The sequence below is a fragment of the Choristoneura fumiferana genome, chromosome 17, assembly GCF_025370935.1.
Source record: "Choristoneura fumiferana chromosome 17, NRCan_CFum_1, whole genome shotgun sequence".
Classification (NCBI taxonomy): Eukaryota; Metazoa; Arthropoda; class Insecta; order Lepidoptera; family Tortricidae; genus Choristoneura; species Choristoneura fumiferana.
Genome location: NC_133488.1, coordinates 14,770,163 through 14,782,493, shown reverse-complemented (window position 1 = coordinate 14,782,493; position 12,331 = coordinate 14,770,163). Strand labels below are relative to the sequence as shown.

Sequence of the window (12,331 nt, the reverse complement as noted above, 5' to 3'; positions counted from 1 at the left end):
GTCCATATTGAATTGCAATGTTTTTTTGAATTAAGTAATTGCTATTTATTTATTTTAAGTTTTTAAGTTAGGTAGTTAGTTTATAGTTAAGTTTTATATGGTTATTTTTTCTTGTATTTATTATGAAATTAAATGTTGTGTATATTTTTTTAAATGTTATTATTATGAAATAATTAGTATAATAATTAATTTAAATATGTAATGCATGCACTTATGATTATGTTTTGCGATTCAAATGGAAATAAAGAGGCTATAATAATAATAACACAACTACTCAAGATAGTTTTGCTTTAAATTAAATGTATTGTAATAAATATGAAACACTACAACTGAAAAACTTAAATGAGTGGTACCAGCAGCCAAAAAAGTAGTCAATCAATTTTTAAACAAGTTTCTATCAAATGAATATGTTGCTAAAGCTGAACTTTCAAGTTAACAGACATGCCTATGGGCATTATTGTTTCATGAAATGCAAACAATTATCAACTTTAGGGATCACCCACCACATATTTGGCTGATGGTACAAATTTCAATAATCAGATAAATCACAAAAGGATTCAAACAGGTGACACTTTTACTAGGGTTATTTTATATATTTCATATATTTGCTAGGTAACTTGCCCACCTAGCTCCCCCTAAGTGTGTCATATGTATAGACACACTAAAATAATCTTGTTTCTATGCCTATGCAGTTTTATTAGATGTTTATTATTTGCAAGACACATTACTGCAAATCACAACCATTAGTGATGATTGATCTGACCTTTTGAGTGCCCCCGTGATAACATTCATGCGATATCTCTGATGGTTCAGCTCCTTCATGCATGATGCCTGTAGTTCACCTACTTCTTCCAACTTTGCGGCATAATCTTTGTTAATAGACTGGAAAATCAAAAAACGTTTTTAGTTTTACACATCCACAATAAGTTATTTTAGTAAGCATACCTATAATGTAGGTATTACATAAAAAATTTACTAATGTTTGCTCCTGTTCCCTAGCCTCAATGTGTCCATGTTAGTGTCCATCCTACTGTCCATGTTATTCGACGTGTACTTTAGACATTATCAAGGTTTTGTATACAAGGCCATAGCATACTTTTTTAATTTCAATTTTAATACATCTCAAGCACAAGTTTAAAATTAAATACGAAACAATAAAATTTAAAATTATATTATTTGATACCGGGATAAGCTTTTACTTGATTTGACTTACTTTGAGTACACCGTAACATAACAAACCTTGGTGTGAGGGTTAAAGCAAAAACAACATGATTTTGTGAAAGAAAGCCAATTACTTGTACAAAACACGTAATAAATTGGCAGCAGTACTCGAAAGTACGATGCAAAGAATAAATTACACCCACGTAAATCAAACAACTCTTACTTCTACCATGGAAAACGAAAAGCTGGACAAACATCCGGAGGCTGCGTCCTATAAGATTATGTTTTTATATTTTAAAAATTAACGTGTATACCTCTAAGCGCTTGTAATCCGCCACTAAGTCGTCCCATTCCTTCAGACACTCCTCGACATCCATTTTGCACTATTCAAAAAGACTAATTCACATAAAATTCGAGAAATTCCTGTATAGCGCTTTAGACCATCGCAACCGCTGATCGAACGAAAATGACGTTTAAATTCAGTTAGACTGACACCCATGACATGACATAACTCGGTACGATTGTCGATGGTCTAGTCTAGGTAGTGTCGTACCAAAATTGTGATTCAAACTTATCGGTTTTCAAACAGTGTAACCAATTCAAAAGTAGTTTGTCTCGACGCATATTTTCAGTTTTGCTTTTTGCACAGTAGTCATTGTGATATTTATCTTGAAAAGATTGCATTTCAATTGGCTGTCGGCCTCCGTTTAGGAGCAGATATTTTAGTACCCCGTGTCTGTCTTTGCGGAGCAACTGTCGATCGTCTGGGCCATCACGGACTCTTAAAACGGAAAAATAAAATTCACCCTTAAATTATATTGACACAGAAAAAATACTATCAAAGCAATTAACACTACACTACACCCGCTCGTAGGGGGAAATTCATAAATACACACACACACGAGATTTCGGTCATCGTTCATCCACCATTACCTCTCATATTTCGTTTTCTAGAATTTTTTTACCGTACAACGGCAAAAACTACTAGACACTGGCAAAATTGTCCTCTGATGGACAGAGCCATATTTTTTTAAAGAAACAACAAAACACACACACGCACGCACGCACGCACGCACGCACACTAGATTCGCACTGTTTGTTACTTCCTACCGCCAAACTTAATTTCCAATTTTGTGGTTTATATACTTGTCTTTTTGTCTATGTTAATATTTTTTCTTTAACGCATATCGCAATTTTCTTGGTAATAATCTCATCTCAGTGTCATCCTACGTGTACAGTCAAGGGCAAAGATATCGACACGGCCAAAGTTGCAAAATATGTATACACAGCCTTAATGTTAAGTGCATAGAGTCGCGTATACATATTTTTGCAACTTTGGCCGTGTCGATATCTTTGCCCTTGACTGTACAGGCTACGCCTAGTGTAGGTGATACAGGTAACTCGGTCAGGAAATTTTTGAGCAGTATACAACACCGTAGTTGATAAATGTTTTCTGTAATTAGTTTAGTTTCATAGTGTATAAATAAAATATTTTGATATTTTTTGACTCTCATGAGAAGAACTGTCTCGCCACGCCTGCCTAAATGATTTAATCCACCGGGCTTTCCTTCCTTCGTTCTATTCTGGAACCTCCCGGGCTTGCCCGCGATGATGGAAAGAGACCCGACGGATTAACCCTTATTCCCTGGCAAATGGGTCGGCCACGTATTTGGATACCCTCGGGCCGTCCCATTTAGCCTCTTCATCTATCAAGGCGGGCGGAGCAGCAGCGCAGGCTGTTATAGCAAAACCCCGCAAATATACAGGGCTCTCTAAAGACTACATAAAGGCTCTTAGCAGCGCCAGCTCCGCGCCGACGTAGCATGTACTCGACGTGCGCGCGCCGCGCTCCTGCACGCCATGCAGTATCACACACTCATTTACCGACCTTGGGCTTCATGACATGAAAATTAGTACGGGCATTGACTCATTTAGCGACCACGGGTTTCATGACAAGCACATTAAGGTCGAGGGTTTTATTTGGGGGGTTGCAACTAAGGTAGCCTCCATGTTACGACACTGTTTACGAGCAAGTATGATGAAAAATAATAAATGGCATTAATTAATAGTCCCCAGTACGCTCGCATCCCCATCCAAACGTAGTTTCGTTCTAAACGCAGATCAACTACAGATCAAAACGCAAGAACGCAACTGCAACTATAATGGGAGCAGCCATTATGATGTTTTCATCACACTTACTCGTAAACAGTGTCGTAACATGCAGGCCACCTTGGTTGCAACCCCCCAAATAAAACCCTCGACCTTAATGTGCTTGTCATGAAACCCGTGGTCGGTAAGTGAGTCGATGTGCGTACACATTTTCTTGTCATGAAGCCCAAGGTCGGTAAATGAGTCCGTGCCCGTACTGATCGTGCTGCGCATGGTGTAGCAGCAGGACCACATGCACACGCGGCTCAGGCATATGCTGCGGAAGGGGGAGGGCATGCAGCGCTGCCAAAAGCGCAGCCCAAGGTATCGCCAATATTTGGAACAATTATATTTTTCTTTTAGAAATAAAAAATTACTCGCAAATGTGATGAAAATCATTGTATGTCGCACGGGCGGTACTAGAATTACGAACATCGACTCATTAAAGCCATCAGTCTTCGACTTCGGGCTTCTAATAGACTCTCGTTCGTAATATCTTGTTTACCGCCCTTAAGACACAATGTACTATTATAATTAGGTTAGGTTAAAATAAAATGTAACGGAAAAAAAACAATAACAAATTTTCATTTCTCATACAAAACTTAAAATTAATGTGATTTTATTTTATTACATTGAATATGAACGAAAACTAATTATAAGCATCAAAATAGCTGCTCCCATTATAATCGAAATTTTTATTTTGTTTTAATGTGTTGTTTGTAAATTAGAACGAAACTACTTTTGTATGAAAATGTGGTCAGCGGTGAGCGAAATGGCGACTCTTAAATGTTTGTGATGGGAGGCAATAAATAATACACAGTAAAATAATTTAATTGTTTTATTTACACAATATTTAAACCAAATTCTATTACAATTTTGGTAGTAATTTTCTATTTATAAATTTAGACAAAATACGGGATTACTGAGTAAATACGAAAATTCTCATATGGAAAGTTTATTCGTAGGCGTACCTACCTAGGTCATTTTATTCTTTCTAGGTATCTGAGAACTTTGTATCACGTTTAACAATAGTTGGTATACAATATTCTATTATCCTTAGGGTAAGCATTTACGATAATTATATTGATGTGAGTGCAGATATTTTACTCGATAAATTGTACATAAATGTAGTTTGCAAGCTTTTAATCAACAAAGACGTTATCACCATGTATTTACGATTCCACATTGAGTAAGCGAATGGCTATTATAAATACTAACTAACGTTTAGCTTCAGCCATAGGCGTTGCATATCCTTGCATGCTGATATTACCATCTCGATGTTTTATAATAATAAGTATTACTGGGTATATTTTCAGATGTTGGTCGGCAGTTAGCAATAAAAATGTGAGAATATTTATAGTGATTTTAACACATTTTCGTAATTAACTTAACTGGGCAACTACAATCTTTTGATAGCAAATGAGATGATGCTTGCTTATCGATAGCATTTGGCTTTGCGAGTTCGTCAAGGTCGTTTTGAATTATGAACCTCTAGCCATTATTTAAACGGTATGCATGCGTTAACACGGCAAAGCGTCTAAAGTATGACTATACTCACCTACAACTACACTAAGTCCTAGTAAAAATACAGGGTATACAAACCCATTGAAATCCTCAAATAGCAATAAATAACTACTGTATCAAACTCAATAGACCTCATTAAATATTATCTTTGCATCCTAGCTACCTCAAATAGACTGAAATGAGAATATGAAATACTATTTATCAATATCACACACTTTTACGTTAAAGATTCGTTCGCAGGATCTAAAATCTAGATTTAGATGTTTGCAAGGTATCCATCAGCAATCTAGCAAATTCAGAAAAACAATTAGCCCGGAATTCCCTTTGAGACAGCAAAGTAAACACTGATGAATATTAATCATTATTAATAAATAATTATTAAAATTTAAAAATATAACACTCTAACTTATAGTTAAAGTTTTGAATTGCCAAAACTTAAAATAAGTCCCTATGAAACTGCAAGTATAAAAGCACGCGCCCCACACACCCAACCTAATTCGTATCAGTTTATGAATGAACTGAGTAGTCCCCGGAGACTCATTGATGCTGTTGGCACTGGCAGCAAACAAACACAATGACGACTTGTCGAGCTGGGATAAGCTATGTACATGGCAGACGGGCCGGCGACGCCACGCCACACTCACGCGAAAACTTCTCCAGAATGATTGTCATGAATAACCAACAATATCAAAATTTTAGTAAACTAATTTACCATAAAACAAATCAAGGTACAAATTTTCTCTAGAGTGGACACGTAAGAAATTAACTAATCATACCAAATAAAATTTATATCTAAACAAACTTATGAATAAACCATAACTATAAAATAAAACGTAGAATAATGTAATGTTAAATTATAACACAGCTTTTACTCCTCACTCCGCCGTTCTTATCGGACGCAAGACAAATGCTACATCGATATTTTAAAAGTACTAGGGTTTCTGTTTATCACTCGGAGATACCGAATCACTTACACCTATGTATGAGCCATTATAATTTAATGGAATGTGAGAATCCAAAGCTTTAATAGTATAGGAGGATCTGACAAAGATGAACAAAGGGACATAGCATCGTCAAGCATTCGAGAACAGACCACAATGAGCAGAAGGAAGAAACATTATTAATAAATTATCAAAACTATTTCTTCATTCTAAAATGATTTAACCATTAAAATCGCAATCCACATTGCTCTCATTGCGGCTATTTAATGTGAAAAAATAATGAGTCGGTGAGTTTAAGTTACTAAAATGGCAACGCTCTTAGCGACACTCCCATACTTTGACGGTCTGATCGACGCTGCCCGATATTACGTATGGCAAGCTCCTGTGGAAATCTGAAAAAAAAAACACAAAGTTTTCATAAATATCGGTAGATATTATATAGTTTATACTGAAGAAAAAGATGTTAGAAAACAAGGCGAAAACAGCGCAGTGACATGCTTTCAACCAACACTAAGTGGATGCCACTATTTCTCCAGGACGGCTTAGTTTAGTCGCAGAACGATCCGTGATCCAAACCATTATTTGTTGTGTAGTGCCATCCTACTTACGTAATACTTACTTATTATATTTACAGTTAATCTAGGTCTGTTTCTTTTCTGTGTCTAATATTTTCAGATAATCTAACTGACAGACTTAATCCATACTAATATTTTAATGCGAAAGTGTGTGTTTGTATGTTTGTGTTTTAATTTTAGTGAGTTTGCATGTTTGACCGTCGAAACGGAGCGACGGTTCGACGTGATTTTTTGCATAGAGATAGTTTATGGGCCAGCGCATGGGACATAGGCTACTTTTTATCCCGGAAAAATGCACTTCCCGAGGGAACAGCGCGCTACAACCGAATTCCACGCGGGCGAAGCCGCGGGCAAAAGCTGGTAGAATATTGTAAGTTTGATATTGGAAAATATTATTTTTGCGTTTGGTACGGCGCATTCTTCTTGGCAATGGTATTTCAAAAAGCACTGGTAGTTTAAAAAAGTGACATGCAAACGAGGCCTTCGCGGCCTACTTGCAGAATAAACGTGATTTTGATATTCTGCCTGTCAAGAAACCCTCAATTGGTACAGAAAAATGTGTGCAACTGACCGAGACTGGTGGCGAAGTGTTGGTGCGCGTAGAGTGTTTTGAGACAGCGCGTGTGCGGCACGTCCCACACGCGCAGAGTCTTGTCGTCGGAGGCGGTGAGCAGGTAGCGGCCGCCGGGGTGCCACGCCGCGCCGCGCACCCAGTTGTCGTGCCCCACCAGCGTCGCCAGACACTGCCCGTGCTCACGTCCCAGATCTGACGGGAACGTGGAATGTTAGCATCACAATAAAATGTAAAAAAAAAACCGGACGAGTGAGAGTCGGACTCGGGCATCGAGGATTCTGCAGAAATTAGTAGGTGTCCTGTGAAAATCCTGTGTTAGCAGAGCTCTGCTCCTTAGTAAAATGTATGTAGAGTTGGCATGGGCAGCTGGCACATGGGCATGGGGAAAGGGCACTCATGTACCTCCTTATTTTATTTTGGTGATGGAGTAGAGACCCAGAACCGGGCGGAGAAACGTTGGTAGACAGGAGATGGACCGACGACCTGGTAAAAGTGGCGGGAAGGTGCTGGATGAGGAGAGCACTGGACCGAGATGAGTGGCGAGCAATGCAGGATGCCTACACTCAGCATTGGGTGGCTATGGGCTGAAGAAGAAGAGATCTTTTATGCGCGTAAAAATTAAGACATTCCAGTTATCTTATTGGTTGTGCTATAAGAGCATGGGGGATATAACTTTGCTAATAAGGGGGAGTTACGGCACTGGTAAATAGTGTTACCTTGACGGACTTGTCGCGCGAGCCGCTAGCGAGGAAGGGCCGAGGTGCGCGGCGCGGCGGTTGTCGCCGCCGGCGGCCTCGTTGATGGCGGGCGCGGCCGCGTCCGGCGCCCACGCCACGCACTCCACCACGTGCTCGTGCTCGCGGAGCTCCATCTGACAACACACCAAATGTGAATATGCTAAAATGAAGCCGCTAGTCAGTGAGTACTGTCACTTCTTATAATAGAGCTGGTGGGTCAATCCACTTTTTAGTGTATTCTGTCCCGTAAACTCAGGACAGGAGACATCAGTGATACAGTTTCGTAGATTTTTTTTTGCAATGTATGGGTACTATTATTATGCTTAGGAGATGAGCTATGAATTATTTGCCTTTAAACTGTCAAACTCCTGACTTTTAGTCGATTTCTACCCCATAAAATCATACTTTTAATAAGTAAATCAGGAGACGTTACCATGACAACAAGCTACACTAAAAAGTTGAAACCCTCATGCATCATGTATAAGCTGATTTCAAAGTGTAAGGAAAATTTCACTGACGAGTACCGTAATGAAGAAAAATCTATGAAAACACTAAAAACATGTGCACTATAACATCAGAAAGAGACAAAAAAGGCGGTGTCGATTCAAGAATCGATTCAATTCCTATGCCACTTACTATTCGTGTTTCTTACCTTGCACTCCTTGGTCTCCGCGTTCCAGATACGCACAGTCTGGTCGTTAGAGCAGGACGCGAGCAGCGTCCCGTCCGGGGACACTCGCACCATGCGCACCCACTCGCGGTGACCCTTGTAAGTGTTGATGCAGTATCTGGAGACAATGGCAATGACAGCGTTAATAAACACTCCTAATTCTAGATTAGAGCACATGTAAGCAGACCACGTGATCACCCATGCGATGGACCAACGGGAGGGGATGGGGAAATAGATTTAGAGATGGGCCATATACAATAATTACAACATTTCCGCGGGCCATGGAGCATTTATTGCATAAATTTTATTCTAATCAAGTAAGTAAGTAGTGTTGTATAGTTTTATAGCTCTTGTCATTGCGACAAAAGATTATGAGCGAGTTCTCGTCGGCATTGTGAACAGCTATCGATCAACTATTAATGTGTCTCTTTTACTCACAAGGATTGTATATCTTTTGTTCGTTTCTTGAGCGAGAAAATAGTAGATAGTTAATCGTTTCCTCGCCGGTGGTGAGACTTATTTAGATGACGGGTTTTGATCGCGGGCCGGGTTAAATCTTGTCGCGGGCTGGACTTGGCCCGCGGGCCGCTATTTCCCCATCCCTGGACCAACCATATCATACCGGCTGTGGTCGGACCTTAGCGTGAGTGTACTCGAATGTCTGCCAATCAAGAAAGATGATGGGACATACGGCGAGCAACATTTGCGGGAACTATGTATATTTAAACTATCTGTATACCGAATTTCATCTAAATCGGTTCACCGGTTTAGACGTGAAAAGATAACAAACAGACCGACTTACAAACTATTATACGTGCTAAGCAAGCTTCTAAGTGATATGCTAATAAACTTATATTTATTATTATGCCTCCTCACTCACTCTCACCCTCGTCACCCTTCTCAGATTGCAAGCTATTAAACGAAACGCTTGACCTTTTCGCGTGTCAGCTAATCTCCTTGGTGAAAACGTCACCTTTAACTTTAATCGCCAGTGAATCTATAAAGAAGTCAGTGACATGTTGGAAGGCATGATGCGATATATATTATGAAATAGACTTTTTATTATACACAACACAACACAAATATTAATACAGTATGGAATTTTCCATGTGGGGATTTGCAATTTGCTTTCGCGGGTGAACAATCGATCTAGCTTTGTCTTATGTTTTGGCTTGGTTCCTCATATTCATATGGTTTCTGGAACACTGCATAATACACAATTATAGGCACAATTTAAATCTGCCCGAAACAACTGTACATTTCTAGCGTCAAAGCACATTGGCGCGATTTACTGTCATTCGGTGCAAATGGAAAATCGTCTACTTGAATCGACATTTTGAATTTCGACCAAAATTAATATCAACCCAAGGGAATTTTGTCGAAATGTAATTGTGCTGAAAAATATTTACAACCAAATTTGTTTTTGTTGTAAATTAATTATACCCAAATGGAATATTGTCCATTATAAATCAGGAGCAAAATTAAATAAGCAATAAGTAAATGTTGTCTAAATCAAGTCTTAACTTAATATGTGGGCCCAAAACAAATGATTACGGGTGGAACATATTTACGGTTCGTCATATTTCTGAATGTACGTAAATAAGTGGTCGTTTTTTTTCGGCATGCATCAGATTTGTCAATTGTACCATAGGACAGGTTCCATTTTCGACAATATTCAGGATCGAAAATTTTCCTTGTTGATGTATTTCAAATTGTCATTTTTCTGCTTTCACGTATAATCTCGAGTTGTCCATTTTCCATTTGCACCAAATGACAGTAAATCATTGGCGCGCCACATTAATTATTTTGAGCCCCTTCCGTATTTGGTGGAGCCAATTTTTCAGCTTCATTACGCTTCTAGTGAATTATTATTCCAAGGTGTTATCTCTGAAAAAAACGCAAGTTTTCGCCCAGGTACGTACTTTATATTAATTGCGCAAAACTCAAAGTCAAACTCTAAAAATACGTTTTGCAGATAACGCCGTAAACATCGATATGCTAGACGGCTATAAATTAATGTCCAACGCGTTGTACTCTGTTCGTTGCGCTATGTATTAAATCCACCAGTACTTAACAATGAGTTTTATGCACTTACCCAGTAGCGACTTCCCAAGCCTTGATGGTCTTATCGCGACTCGCCGAGTAGACGATGTCGCCACTCGGCGAGAAAGCGACCGACGACACGTTGTGGTCGTGTCCGTGCATCGTCTTAACGCACTCGAATGTTTGGTTGAATTCCCACAGTTTTATAGACATGTCTGCGCTGCAGGATGCTGGAATGATTAAGCGATAAGTTTAATTAACATTTGAACCACCACTGTCGAGATGTTGAGGTGTGTACAAGCCCATTTTATGATGGGTATATAAGATCAATATAAAATAATATCGGCGACTAACGGAGGACAGTCATCTTGGTGAATTTTATGTAATTTGTCGAGATGCAAGTGTGTGAATTGAGTTTTTATATACACTATCAAAATGTTATGAAATGTTGTCATAGAATGATTAATTGGATGGTAGCAACGATAGTCTATTGTGATGATTACGAAACACTCTTGTGAAAGCTAAAATAAACACCGATTTAATCTTAGTGCAAACAATAAGCACTTTTCAGTTAAAAAAATTTAAGCCATTGATTCAAAATCTTGATCTCAAAGGATACATAAATTGCATGTTCTAAAAAGAAGTCTTTTGGGTCGATCAACTTTTTTTTGTTCCTCTTTGCCATGGTTACGTCTCCTGGACAACTCTTTAAAACCAACAGTTTCTATTTTTTTTTATCGAGCGTATATTTTTGTCGTAGAAACAAGCCAATTATTTTATGGACTATCTCCTAAGCGCATTAGTAGCATGTATTACATCAGTTTTTTTTAGAAACTCTTGTCACTGGAGACTCACTTGGACAACGGCACAGAATAAGTTGATTGACCCTTCTCCACTTTTTGGACATGCAAAGTAGATTCATTTGAGTCGATATCAATAGCATCTGCTCTGTGGTCCCCTGTCCCCATCAGTTATTTCAGACTTACCGAGTAGCTTGCCGTGATGGTCGAAAGCGATGTCCTGAACGGAGTCGGTGTGTCCCTTCAGGGTTCGTTCGTACTCGCCGCTCTCGAAGTCCCACACTTTGATGGTGGCGTCCTCGCTCGAGGAGACCATCAAACTGAATACCGGGTGGAATATTACCTGAAATACGAACATGCGTCCTAACGTTGTAGTTTATAAACTGCTAATGACTTACTGTTATGTTACACGTAGTGTAGTGTATGCAATTGTAGTGTAACAAGTTATGCTTATTAACAAAAACCATCGGTAATTTCGTCATAAAGGCAACTCTTTAAGCGCTCGGTTGTTTTATGCGATAAACGCAATGCATTTGACGCACATCAATTTGCCTGTGTCAAGCAGCAGTCAAAATAAAACAGAATCATTTACACCTTACCATGAATGAATCATTCTAAGATTAAGGGGCTGTTTCACCATCCATTGATTAGTGTTAACTGGCGGTTAGGTGTGATGCCGTCTCTATTTGTTTTGTTCGAATAGACGGACGGATCACATCGTGGTTAACGCTAATCAATGGATGGTGAAACAGCCCTTAATCTAGAATCATTCATTCATGGTAAGGTGTAAATGATTGTGTTTTATTTTGACTGCTGCTTGACACAGGGTCAAATTAGATTACGCTGTCATAAGTCATAACAAAATTACTAAACTGGCAGCGTACGAGTGGGATGGTGAAATAAGGTCATCTCGTTTGTTACGCAGAACAGTTGATCTCTGCGTAATTCGTTATTTTGTTTGAAAAATGCGAGACAATGCCAGCATATCTCACATATATCAAGTGCATACTGGAATGAACTTTCATCTGCCTTGCTTTCTATGCAATTGTTGACGAGATAGTAGAAATACTTCTATACAGTAAGGTCCATTGTTAAATGTGACTGCCATTTGTAGACAAAGACACATCCAATAGTTTTGCATTAATAAAAATGAGTTTA

General features: G+C 38.8%; 1 protein-coding gene and 1 pseudogene across 4 annotated transcripts in view; both read right to left on the bottom strand.

The window, feature by feature from the left end:
• LOC141437048 (transmembrane protein 120 homolog) overlaps positions 1-12,331 on the bottom strand; it is a 31,194-nt gene that overhangs the window by 18,073 nt on the left and 790 nt on the right. For 3 of the 4 annotated variants that reach the window (XM_074100247.1, XM_074100251.1, XM_074100250.1), the window contains exon 2: positions 764-882. In XM_074100247.1, coding sequence (XP_073956348.1) covers positions 764-882 — 119 coding nt within the window. Of the gene's footprint in view, positions 1-763; positions 883-1,475; positions 1,639-12,331 lie in introns of those variants that run through there. The other variant, XM_074100248.1, reaches the window with a different exon arrangement.
• Positions 4,133-11,512, bottom strand: LOC141436950 (lissencephaly-1 homolog; annotated as a pseudogene).